Source organism: Salvelinus sp. IW2-2015, linkage group LG14, assembly GCF_002910315.2.
Source record: "Salvelinus sp. IW2-2015 linkage group LG14, ASM291031v2, whole genome shotgun sequence".
Taxonomy (NCBI): Eukaryota; Metazoa; Chordata; class Actinopteri; order Salmoniformes; family Salmonidae; genus Salvelinus; species Salvelinus sp. IW2-2015.
The window spans coordinates 24,257,771-24,271,299 of NC_036854.1; the positions used below are offsets into that span (position 1 = coordinate 24,257,771).

Below are 13,529 nucleotides of genomic sequence, written 5' to 3' on the forward strand. Positions count from 1 at the left end.
GGGAACTTATATAGACCAGTGTGTGCCATTCCAAATCATGTCCAATCAATTGAATTTACCACAGGTGGACTTCAATCAAGTTGTAGAAACCTCTTAAGGATGATCAATGGAAACAGGATGCACCTGAGCTCAATTTTGAGTCTCATAGCAAAGGGTCTGAATACTTATGTAAATAAGGTATTTCAGTGTTGTATTTGTAATAAATGTGCAAAAATGTCTAAAAACCTGTTTTCTCTTTGTTATAATGGGGTATTGTGTGTAGATTGATGATTATATTTCACCAATTTTCGAATAAGGCTGTAACGTAACTAAATGTTGAAAAAGTCAAGGGGTCTGAATACTTTCCGAATGCACTATACTGTACATAGCAGATTGTGGATAAATACTTTTTTCATTTTACTATTTGTAAAATAGAGAAAGCAGTGTTGGGGAGTTGTGAGCTACACGTAGTTAAACTAATGATTGAATTACATTTTTTCAGTAGCTTGGTGGTAGTTGAACTAAATTTGAATCTTGTTAATGTTTTCAGTAGTTAATAACTTTTTTGCGATTAAGCGGTTTAGCTAACTCCTGTTAACTACACACTACATTTTTGGCAAAATTCTAATAAAATATGGGTAAGTAGGCAATAATTTTCTTTCTTTTTCAGCATCAGACCTGCCTAATTCTAATTTATAAGATAAATTACATCTTCTGTTAATATCTGACTCCAGAGTGATCTGTTCTTGCAATTTGTAGTCTATGACATTTCAGATTTAGATAAGAAGAATTTTCACGAAGTAACTTGTTTTTCAAATGAACTTCAGTTAAGTAAACTCTATTTTTATTAAATGGAGCTTAACTTCTCCGTTGTGAATTAATTGGTAGCTTGGTAAACTATATTTTGAGTAGTTTTTCCAACACTGAAAGAAAGGTACTGTAYGTAAAATGAATTTGCAGAAGTAAATGTCATCTCGAATAAAAAACACTATGTTTTAAAAGCACCGTGTGTGTCCCTAACCTTGCCAACAGACAAAGAGCTGTGAATGGATTAGCTCTTCACCAATCAGGGCCTTGATGGGCCCGGCAACATTAACAACGCTTGTAATGAAACCATATTTTTTGGGGAGAACATTTCTGTGGGACTGATACACATAAAGGCTCCTGCAACATTCCCATGAAATGTGTCTAGAACATGAATATATTATATTCTGAGAACATGGAAATCATGTTCTGTGTATGTTTGGTGGGACGTTGATGGCATATTCTCCTAAAACTTTGACATATTGAAATCGTCCTTCTTTTCAGCAGTATCCGTCCCAGATGTCATATACTGTACATCAGCCATCAAGACTATCCAAACCAATGAGAGGTTGATTTTGCAGGAGTACCCTAGCTGGTTGTTTACACTATTTGTGTTTTGGAGGAGGACAACCTGAGATAACTAGCAACTTGAAATGCTCGCTTTGTGTGTATCAAAGAGACCTCTGGTAGCGTTATTCTTGTTCACAACAATGTTGTTAACATGAAGAGTGGACCCTCCTGGCCGTCACTACACAAACATAGTACAATGCTGGAGGGACTTGTTTGAAGCTGCTCCTCCTCAGTGGCTGTGCTGGGGTTTTGAAGTCGTGGAGGCAGCTTGGCTGGGGCTGGAGGCAGCTCGGCTGGCGTCCCCCCCTCCTCTCTCACTATGCGTCATGTATCCCCACTAGTTCTCACTGTTGGGGAGTAGTGAACTGCATCTAGTTTAACAAGTCATTTAACTACACTTTTTTGTAGCTTTGTAGTTTAACTCAATTCAAATCTTGGTAGTGTTTTGAGTAGTTAATAACTTTTTTGTTATGTAGCGGTGAAGGCAGCTAACTACAGGAACTACACACTACTTTTTTTAAAGAAAATACAATATGGTAAAGTAGGCAAGAATTTCCTGTCTTTTTCAACATCAGACCTGCCTAATTCTTCCCCGAAACAAAGTTTTTGTGTTTAATAGGCTAAATTACACATTCTGTTAACATCTCCAAAGTGATTTGTTCTTGCAATTTGTATTCTATGACAGATCAGATTTAGACATGATAATGTAATGTATCACGAAGTAGATTGGATGTAGTTAGTTAAGTAAACTATACATTTTACATACATTTTTTTGTCATTTAGCAGACGCTCTTATCCAGAGCGACTTACAGTTAGTGCATTCATCTTAAGATAGCTAGGTGGAACAACCACATATCACAGTCATAGTAAGTGCACTATTCCTGAATAAAGTAGTTATCAGCAAAGTCAGATCTATAAGAGGAGGGGGGAGGGTCGAGGGTCAAGTGCATGTGTTGGTTCAGGAAAGTTTATTTAATTAGATTTTTGGGTCGGATGGATCGAGTATTATTTAAGATACTCTTTGAAGAAGTTTCAGGTTCTTTCGGAAGATGGGCAGGGACTCTGCTGTCCTAGCTTCAGGGGGAAGCTGGTTCCACCATTGGGGTGCCAGGACAGAGAAGAGCTTGGACTGGGCTGAGTGGGAGCTGCCTTCCTGTAGGCGTGAGAGGGCCAAGAGACCAGAGGTGGTAGAACCCAGTGCTCAGGTTGGGTTGTAGGGTTTGAGCATACATAGGCGGCTTGTGAGTTTCAAATTTGGGGAAAATAATACAAATGCACCTTTATAATGAAGCATTACATGCATAATCGCATTTGCAGTCACTTTTGAGAACAGTATTTTCACACTAATTGATTGCATTTTGATGTTTGTCCCACCTAGCTATCTTAAGATGAATGCACTAACTGTAAGTCGCTCTGGATAATGTGCAGTCTCTCCAGTCTCCAGCACCGGTTCCGGCACCAGCCCCCACACCACTACCTGCCTCCGTCCCATCTGAGCCGGCCCGCGAAATACCCCTGTCCCTTCCGGAGCGCTTTGACGGCGTGCCAGCGAGATGCAAGGGATTCCTTCTAGAATGCGACCTGTACCTCGCTCGCTATGCCGAGGCTGTTTCAGGGAGAGACAAGGTTGCCACCGTCATCTCGGCACTGACCGGACAGGCCCTGGACTGGGTGCCGCGGTCTGAGAAACGGGCGGACCCGAGGTTGAGTCCTACGAGCGCATCACCCTCCTCTTCCGCTCAGTGTTTGATCATCCTGTGGAGGGCAGAGAGGGGGGTGAGCGCCTACTCTGACTATGCCAGCAATCTAGGACCGCCTCGGAGTTCGCCCTGGAGTTCCGATCCACCGTGGCCTCCACCAGATGGAACGAGTCGGCTCTGGTCAAATGTTCTGCAGCGGACTGCGGGAGGAGGTACAGATGGAGTTAGCCTGTCGTGATGACAACCTGTCACTCAACCAGCTCATCAGTATGGTGATTCGTTTGGACAAACTCCTGCGGTCCCGATGAAGACCTGCGAGGAATTTGGAGCCCATGGCTACACTTGCTCTGTGTCCAGAGCCGATGGAGGTGGGCTCTGCATGTTTGCCCGAGGCAGAGCGTAGGAGGAGGAGGAATCTGGGCCTCTGCTCCTATTGTGGGGAAAGGGGTCATTTCTCCCCGACCTGCCCTCTATCCACAAATAGGCGAGGAGGTGACAAGCTAGGGAATTCTCCTGCTCCAACCCAGGTAGGATGCAAGGTAGGATGAAAGATCTCCCCTCCTTTTCTGTCAACTCCAGTGTGTTTTCCCATTAAATTCCTTGAATACCCTAGCCCCTCGCTCCCGTTAGCCCCTCGCTCCCGTTAGATTCCGGAACTGCCGGGAATCTTTTAGATAGCACACTGGCCTTTGGTTCCCCTACAGTCGAGACCTGGATAATCGTCCTATAGGGACAGGGCTCATACATCACATCACTGTCCCCGTGTCTCTGCTGACCCATGACACTCATTTAGAACAGATCACCTTTTTGATTATAGGCACCACATTGTTTTATGTCTCCCCTGGTTGAGTTGGCATAACCCTGTTATTTCCTGGTCCGAGAGGAGACTGCTGGGTTGGTTGCAGAGTGTCAGGGGATGTGTCTCGAAGTGTCTGTCAACACCACTACGGTGGAAAGTCCCGGATCTGGACTGGGTTTTCTCTAAGACCCAGGCTACACGCCTGCCTCCTCCTCGCCCCTGGGACTGTGCCATTGACCTGCTGTCTGACGCAGCCCTCCCGGGAGGACAATTCTATCCCCTCTCCTATGCGGAGACCGAGGCCATGGAGACCTATGTACAGGATAGCCTCCAGCAGGGTTTTATCCACCCCTCTAACTCACCTGCCTCCTTGAGCTTCTTTTTTGTTAAAAAGAAAGATGGGGAACTGCGCCCCTGCATTGATTATTGAACTCTGAATAAAGCCACCATTAAGTTCAGCTATCCTTTACACCTGATCCCAACCATCATCGAACAAATGCACGGGGCACAGTACTTCACGAAACTGGACTTGAGGAGCGCCTACAATCTGGTGCGCATTCGTGCAGGCGACAAATGGAAAACGGCCACGGGCCGTTTACGAGTATCTCGTAATGCTTTTTGGCCTGTCTAATGACCCTTCAGTCTTCCAGGCCTTTATTAACGAAGTATTTTGGGACATGCTGGGACGGGGCGTAGTGGTTTGTATAGACAACATTTTGGACTATTCTGCTGACCACGCCCAGCATGTCTTGTTAGTTAGGTCTGTGCTGGGAAGACTGTTGGAACATGATCTATATGTTAAACAAGAGAAGTGTTTGTTTTTCCAGCGGTTTGTGTCCTTTTTGGGCTACCTCATATCCACGGAGGGAGTGGAGATGGAGGAGCAACGCATCAGCACAGTCAGGTCATGGCCCATCCCCAACTCTGTGAAAGCAGTCCAGCAATTCCTGGGGTTCACCAACTATTTCCAGAGGTTCATCCGGGGCTTCAGCGCCTCTTGGGCTTACCTCCCTGCTGAGAGGAGGTCCCCAGCGGCTTCGTTGGACTGCGGAGGCAGAGAGGGGATGTTGGAGACACTGAAGGCATGCTTCACCACTGCTCCCTTGCTGGCACATCCCGACACATCACTTCCCTTCATTGTCAAGGTGGATGCCTCCGAAGTAGGAGTCGGGGCAGTGCTGTCCCAGTGCACTGGAACCCCTCCAAAGCTGCGACCCTGTGCCTTCTACTCCAAGCAGCTGAGCCCCACCCAGAGGAACTACGACGTAGGGGACCAGGAACTCTTGGCGGTCAAGAAGGCTCTGAAGGTGTGGAGGCACTGGCTGGAGGGGTTCAAATACCCTTTTCTGGTGTGGACAGACCACCGCAACCTGGAGTACATCAGAGAAGCGAAGAGGCTAAACCTGAGACAGGCCAGGTGGGCTCTATTCTTTGCCAGGTTCCAATTCACACTTTCTTATAGGCAAGGCTTGAAGAACGTGAAGGCAGACACCCTGTCTCACCTCTGACGCAGAGGAGAGCGAGGAAGAGGAGACCCCCATCATCCCTCCATCCTGTATCATCGCAGCAGTGGTGTGGGACGTGGACGCCGACATACGGCAGGCCCTGTGCATGGAACCCACACCTGCACAGTGCACGGAGAACCGTGCCTACATGCCCACGGGTGTGCAGGACCGCCTCCTTACCTGGGCGCACACGGCGCCTGTGTCGGGTCATCCTGGGATAAGCTCTACCATCACCTGTTTGATTGAGGAGTACTGGTGACCCACCTTGGCTAGGGACGCCCCCGTGTTTACGTCTCTTCCTGCTCCATCTGTGCCCAGTCAAAGACACCCAGACACCTCCCGTATGGAAAGCTCATTCCCCTGCCGGGTCCACAACGACCCTGGTCTCACCTCTCGTGGACTTTGTCACTGACCTTCCCCCCCTCCCAGGTGAACACCACTGTTCTCGTCGTTGTGGACCAGTTTTCAAAAGCTTGTCGCCTCCTTTCTCTGCCTGGGCTCACGTCGGCCATGCAAACCGCGGAAGCTATTTTATGCACGTCTTCCGGCACTTTTTATTTTTTATTTTTTTATTTTACCGTTATTTTACCAGGTAAGTTGACTGAGAACACGTTCTCATTTGCAGCAACGACCTGGGGAATAGTTACAGGGGAGAGGAGGGGGATGAATGAGCCAATTATAAACTCATACGGGATCCCGGAGGACATTGAGTCAGACTTTGGCCCTCAGTTCACCTTATGCGTATGGAAAGCATTCATGGAACCCCTGGGGGTCACGGTCAGTCTCACCTCTGGGTACCGTCCTTAAGCTAATGGGCAGGTGGAGAGGGTCAATCAGGAGGTGGGCAGGTTCCTGAGGTGTTACTGTCAGGACCGGCCGGGGGAGTGGGCGGATTTTCTACCTTGGGCTGAGTACGCACAGAATTCCCTCTGCCACTAACCTCACTCCTTTCCAGTGCATGTTGGGGTATCAGCTGGCCCTGGCACCTTGGCATACAAGCCAGACTGAGGCCCCTGTGGTGGAAGAGTGCTTTCGGCGTGCTGAGGAGACCTGGAATGCTGCGCACACTCGTCTCCAGCGGGCCGCACGTTGGCACAAGGAACAGGCCGACCGCCACCCCAGTGAGCCGCCTGTCTTCTCTCCAAGCAACCGGGTCTGGCTCTCTACCCGGAACCTGCCCTTCCACCTGCCCTGCCGGAAGCTGAGCCCGCGGTTTGTAGAGCTGTTTAAAGTCCTGAGTAGAGTTAATATAATAATAGGTAATATACCGTTAATAGGTTAATAGGTAATATACCGTTTGCAACTCCCTGCTGTTTACCACATTAACCCAACTTTTCATGTCTCTCTCCTCAGGCCAGTGGTGCCTGGTACCCTCGCTGAGGCTGGATCCAATGATGCCCTGCCTCCTCCTCTGGACATCGAGGGAGGTCCGGCGTACTCGGTCCGTGAAGTCCTGGATTCGAGGTGTCAGGCGGGGTGTCTCCAGTACCTCATCGACTGGGAGGTGTACGGGCCAGAGGAGCGGTGCTGGGTACCTGTGGTGGACATCCTGGACGCTTTGCCGACCAGGGATTTTCATCGTTGGTGCCCTGACCGACCCGTGTCCCTGTGGTCGTCCCCGAGGCCGGTGTCTTCCCGCTGCACCAGTACCGCAGCAGTACCGGTGTCTTCCCAGTGCAGCGTCATTCCGTTCACCAGCTCCGGAGGTCTACGTCACCGGCCTTCAAGGCATCACTGAACTGGATTCATTACCACCAACCCCGGACTGTCTTGTCTCATTACGCACACCTGGTTCCCAATCCCCCAGATTAGTATGTTATATATGTGTCCTCTGTTCCCCATTGTCTTTGTTGGTTATTGTTACCATGTCCGTTGGTCTTGTGAGTACCTGTGCTGTTGTATCGGCTTCCATGCTACGTGTTATAGTGCACTTGTTTTACAGGTCTTGTCCCATGTATTATTTTGAGGTTTACATCTCACTCTTTTGTTTGGGTGGAGAAAATAAAAAAAAACATTATGTATTCCTGCGCTAGTCTCCAATCATTATACAGCGTGACATTTTGGAACATTTGTGCTTATAGCCTACTGCTGTGTACGCATTGCTGCGCTTATAATGTGAAGAAATAGCCTAATAGTTTATCAACATTTTAAGCTAAACGTTCTGATCTGTTGCATCAGCCTAATTGCTTTAAAAAATGTCAATTATGCAAGTAGTTGTATTCATTTGGGATCTATTGCATCCCACAACTGTCCCAGAGTAGGTTTGGGGTTTATTGCACAGAAGGACAAGTTGACCAATAGAATAGGTAAACTTTTGTAGTATGGTGGATATTAGATTAACATAAGCTAGTGCTTTTGCTGTTCGTTAGAATTACTTGTCTTATTGGCTGATTAAAAGTAGACTAAATGTGGACAGTTCTTCTAACATCTTCCATACGCGCCTCGGAATTTGAAAAGAGGGACGCTCGCAGTTGCGTCCCCGATGTGTCTGTCTTCACTTGTAGCCTACTTCTTAGCTGAGGTGCCTGTGAGAAGGACCCGATCACATGATGGGCAATGGCTAACAAGAATTGAGATATCTGAGAGAGCCATGTGAATGAGAGGTGCTTTGGAGCATGGCAGCCGGGAGAAGGAAATTATAATTAGTATATTAATTCGGCCCAAGGGCACGATGGCCACAAAGGCATGGATTTTTTAGGTGGCATTATGGCTACACAAGGGGGATGCCACCGGGAAATTCAAGGCCTGATGAGAATATTATCATGTGCTTGTCAAATTGTGAATGAGAGACTGATGAAGTGTGTACAGAAACAAATCAGAGCTCATGCCTTTCATGCAACTTTTTTCAAATCATCAGCCTTAGAATGTATTAAAAATCAAAACATATAGCCCAACATTTGTATCACAAGTGAAGTTGCATAAATAACTCTAAATTAAGCATATAGGAGGACCTGTTTCTTTGTTAGCCACTCAACACAGAATAGTGCTCACTTCCTTGGAAATCTTTTGGAGAAAAGATCCTTTCTATTTTATTCAGCCATGTTCAATTGTATTATTCATACTATAAAATACAAAAAAAGAATCCCACAGAATTCTAAGCAAATCTTGTCTGCTGAATGAACTAGTGTAGCCCACAGCCATATGGCATAGCCATGTCAGGGCCTAGCATAAGGAGTATACTATTATGTTCTTCTGAAATAGATGACATTTTCTTCCTATCATGTTTCTTTAGACCTGTCTAAAATAAATAATGGATTTATTGTGATGGTGCAGACTATATTAAATTGATTTATTATGCTTTTTAAGAACGTAGGCTATGTGAGGAAGCCAGGAGATTTTAACAGTCAATTACTGTGAGACAGACAGTTTTTTGCTTGACAATCACCGGCTGACAGAATTTCATGACTGCCACAGCTCAAGCTGTGACCCCACTCCCTGCCGGTGTCTCAGGGGGAGTTGGGAAATGCAAGAAACACATTTCCATTTCACACTTGTGTGTAACAGGACAAATATAAGCACCCCGCAACTTATTATTATTGGAAAAGCTTTTAGTACGACTATTTGTGAAGTAGACAATGGTCGGAGAAGCTTGCTTCAAAATAATGTGAACACCATTTGTGTTGTGCCATCCTTCATATCATATATCTTACAAAACATATACAGTACTGCAAGGACCATTAGTAAATCCCAACAAACACGTTGAGAAAAACCTTGTTTTGCTGAGTGAAGGTTATTGGCCAGAAGGCACAGGCAGACGGACAAACTGAGAAACGAACAGGCATTTGTTCAGACAACTGTGTGAGACACAACTGTAGTGCTAAAGATGAAAAGCCTTATCACTTTGTGGTAGGATTCACAAAGATCCAACATTACCCAAACTGTGACCTCACAACCAATGGAAAAACTGAGAGAACAGCTAAACTAACCTTTACATTAATAGTTGGGTACATATGACATCCTTTTACTTGCGTTCATGGATGTGGTTCGGTGGGAAAATATATATGCAATAAAAACGAATTGTTACCAAAAACCAAAATGTTGGTCCCAAAAACAATGGATAAAACGGCCACTAAATATGTACAAATGTACAGGAGCTCTCTGTCTAGGCTGCTACCAGGGCATCATGACAACTATCAAATTATATGGTCCTCATATTTGCCTTTCATTTGAGGTTGTGGCAGACAGGTGGATCTACAAAATAGATGGATCTACAAAAGAAATGCCTGGGACATTGATTTATCTCAACAAAGACCACATTGAGGTTTGAAAACATTTGACAAACTTTGATTTTGGAGTGTAATGTCTCTTTAAGAAGTTTAACGGCAAGCACGTGTTAATTTGAAGAGGATTTACATTCAGATGGTGTTTGGGAATGGTCAGTTGGATGCAACCAGCTTGAAGTGTTTAATCAGTCAAGGTAGTACTTAATTAGACATGAAATGCATGCCAGCTCCTAAATGAGGTAATCAATTTCAGTAATTATACTATTTCATGGGGAATGATTATACTTTGACACAGAACTCAGTGGTCAATCGCACCACTCTACCATTGCAATATGTCAAGAGGTCTTTGGGCAGAACAGATGGCAAGTACACAGTAACGTACACGTGACTCCTTTCTCACAGGTTGGGTATGATTCATACAATACAGCATTGAGGGCCTATTTCCTACTATAATGACATGAGAGGCAGGCAAGAAGCCAGCAAGGGGCAAGTGTTTCTTACCCACCGCAGCGGCATGGTTCATAAATATATTCAACGATCGGAAGGACATAGTTCGGAATAATTACCCAACAACAGCGGGCCGCGGCGGGGAGGGAGAGTGGCGGAGAGCAGAGCAAACAACTAGCAAATTAAAGGCTTTAATTGAATGTCAGCAGGAGGCTGAAGGCCAGGATGAACTTCATGTAATGAGACGCAGACGGCTGATGGGCACCCCTCTCAGGCTGCTGGAGCTGGTGGAGGGAGGGGGACATGGGAGTGATGGCTTCTTCTCTCTCTGGCTGGCATTGGGGTAATGATGTCCTGATGCCCTTATGTAATGTGCTCTCCCTTAACATTAAGTCATCCTTGCACCCTCAAGCCTTTCCATCTATGGGAAGGAGCAGGGGGAACATATTGGTGGAGGGGGGAAAAGTGTGTGTGTGTGTTATTATTATGAACGTTTGAGTAGGGACAGATTGAATAACATTGACACAGAAATGTACAACAGTAGCTTCTATCTAATTGGCAACAGATTTTAATGTTCTAAAATCTGCATAAAGAAAATATGTGCATTTTCCCACTGGTTGTGTGTTTCCAGCAAACCAACTTGTTCAGGATAAAAATCAGGTCATGTTGATGTAGTGCACAGAAAATGTACTTTTTCACTTAAGTTTTCATCTACCGAATAAAAATCTAAAGTTCAATGTGTTCTCATCGCATTTTCCACTCGACCGATAGTTTTGTCACAGAAAACTGTCGTGTTAAATATCAAATGTAGTCTGGACTTGGCACGTGCACTCTAGCCAACAGCTGGCAGATACAATGTGGGTAAGCTAGTCTACATGATGACATTATTATATGGATAAGAGTGAAAATATTTGTATTTGTCAAAATGGCAGTCAAGCGTTGATCATCATGTCACCAGAATAAGAGCCTCAATATTGATTGGAAAAGAGCATCAAGCTCATCACTGTGCACTTTCACAACCTTGTGAAGTTCATCATTACTCATGTAATCTAGAGGCCCAATGAACTGCATGGTTTCCCGAGTCGTACTGGGAGGACCACACACCATATCATCGCATAACTCCAAGTTTATATCGATATGATGGTTATTATATCAATATTTGCGCATAAAAGGTGTTCCCACCATAATTTCTCGTGTAATTAATGAATTAAACAACATGTCAGATCCCACCATGTCGAACGGACAAATTATTTGTCTGCATTTAGAAAATCTTACCGAAACTTCCTGTTTCCATCACAGCTGTTGTGATTTTTATTTATACGGTATGACTTTACTTGCACAAAACTGTGGATGGAAACGTGGTAAGTAAGATGCATTGCACCATATCACGTTAGCTTGCGCTAAATTACAGTGCCGAAGCCCATCCCTAGATAGACCATGAAATGACAAGAACATCCAGAAAGTGGGTGGGCCTATGCCCTCCAAGACCCACCCATGGCTGCATCCCTGCCCAGTCATGTGAAATCCATAGATTTGGGCCTAATGTATTTATTAGAATTGATTGATTTCCTATTATGAACTGTAAAATTGGCTACACAAAATCAGTAAAATCTTTGAAATTGTTGCATGTTGCGTTTATATTTTTGTTCAGTATAAATGTTTATGAGCAGTTGCTGACGCCTATGTCATGCATGATAATGCATTCTGCATAGCTTATAATGCATAATAAACCAGTGGAGGGAAATGCGTATGGAACATTTCAGGGATTTTTTATTTCGGCTCATGAAACATGGGACCAAAACTCTACATGTTGCATTTATATTTTTGTTCAGTGTATGACTACACTCATTGAGCCGTATGACCAAGTTTGTATAACGCATTTATGTAGCATGTTTTTACAACTTTTTTGTAAGGTCACGACCCTCACAAAACCAAACTTCACATGGGGTCACATGCAGCGCCCGGTGACTCCCCAGCCAGTGGCTGAGTTGCCTTTGCATATCTCAAAGGATATGCTTCAAAGTATGTGCCATCAAAGGCCTGCTCATGTGAAGGGAAAATGAATCACTCTTTCTCCACATTTTAAAGGGACACGCTACAAATACAGTGCCGCAGTCTGCTAACCACCGGTCCTGGAAACCCACATTGAGCACACCTGACAACCATCTTTGCACACACTTGCTCCCCATTGTTACGCACACCTGGGCTTCATCACCACCCTGATTACTCTTCCTTCACATAGCCCTCTGTAGCCTTAGTCATCAGGCAGTATTGGTTTTGGTTACGTTCAGTACGCTTCTCCTCTTTTGTATTTTCTTCATGTTTATTATTATTAAACACACCATCTGCACCTGCTTCCTGACTCCCTGCGTATACGTGACAGAATACTGCCTCTAAATATGGAAGCAGCAGACGAGAAAGACATCTCCCAGACGATCGATGAACAGGGTCACCTACTTTGCCAACACCACAATCAGCTGGCGCAACTGGGTGCGGCTATGGATGAGGTCCTCCGCGTCCTCCACCGCCTCAACACCACTAAAGAGGATTCACCTTTAAATCGTGAAGGGCCTTCTACCACGAGTCGTCCCAGCGAGTCAGTCCCCCAGCCTACCCAGCAGTCCGCCCAGGTCAGCGATGCCCAACTGTCCCTCCCGGATAAATATGACGGGACTCCATCCAAATGCCGTGTCTTCCTACTCCAGTGCTCCCTCTGTTTCGCCCATCAGACGGGAGCCACGGTCATTTCCCTGCTGACTGGGTTGGGTGTTGGAGTGGGCTACGGCCATCTGGGAGAGAGGAGGGGTTCATGGCTCTGTTCAGGGCGGTCTTCGACCATCCACCGGAGGGTAGAGCGGGAGGTGAGCGACTTTTCCAACTCTGGCAGGGTGCCCAGACTGGTTTGGATTACACCGTCACCTTCCGGAACGTGGCAGCCTCCAACGGATTGGGATGATCCGGTGCTCCGCACCCTATTCCGAAGAGGACTGCGCAAGAAGATCCAGATGGAGTTGGCATGCCGGGACGACATCCTTTCCCTGGACTCGCTCATCGCGATGGCCATCCGTCTGGACAACCTTCTTTGCGAGCGCCAGTGCACCCCTCGTCCTCCTCCTTTGGCCGTCCTGAGGCAGAGCCTGAACCCATGGAGATAGGGGTCACACACCCTTCCGTGGCAGAGTGACGTTGCTGGAGACGGCTGGGGCTGTGTCCCTATTGCGGCGAGGAGGGTCAACAGCTCCAGCGGTGTCCGATACGGCCCATCCCAAAGTCCACTGGGGCAGAGGGACGGCCCCGCGATCATCCATCTCCCAGGGTAGGCATGAGTATTCCTTCATCATCGTTTTCCGCCAAACCCTTCCTGGTTTCCATTTCTCTGGCTGGCTGTCCCTCAGGTATTGTCTCTACGACTCTAGTGGACTCCGGTGCTGCAGGGCATTTCATCGACCAGGCCATCGTCTCCCTGAACATCACCGCGCATCCTCCTCTCCTTTTCCGGTCC

At 46.3% G+C, this 13,529-nt stretch overlaps 1 protein-coding gene across 1 annotated transcript; it reads left to right on the forward strand.

Moving 5' to 3' along the window:
* The first annotated feature begins 6,218 nt into the window (after positions 1 to 6,218).
* Positions 6,219 to 7,197, forward strand: LOC111973491 (uncharacterized). Its single transcript, XM_024000884.2, has 2 exons — positions 6,219 to 6,569; positions 6,711 to 7,197. The coding sequence occupies exons 1-2, from the start codon at positions 6,316 to 6,318 to the stop codon at positions 7,093 to 7,095; spliced, it is 639 nt and encodes a 212-aa protein (XP_023856652.1). The 5' UTR covers positions 6,219 to 6,315; the 3' UTR covers positions 7,096 to 7,197.
* Positions 7,198 to 13,529: the final 6,332 nt, after the last annotated feature.

Excerpts from the sequence above, each read along its gene's own strand:
- LOC111973491 (XM_024000884.2), top strand. The coding sequence starts at position 6,316 with ATGTTGGGGTATCAGCTGGCCCTGGCACCTTGGCATACAAGCCAGACT. Across the intron at positions 6,570-6,710 it reads TGCCGGAAGCTGAGCCCGCG|GCCAGTGGTGCCTGGTACCC; the intron begins GTTTGTAGAGCT and ends CTCTCTCCTCAG.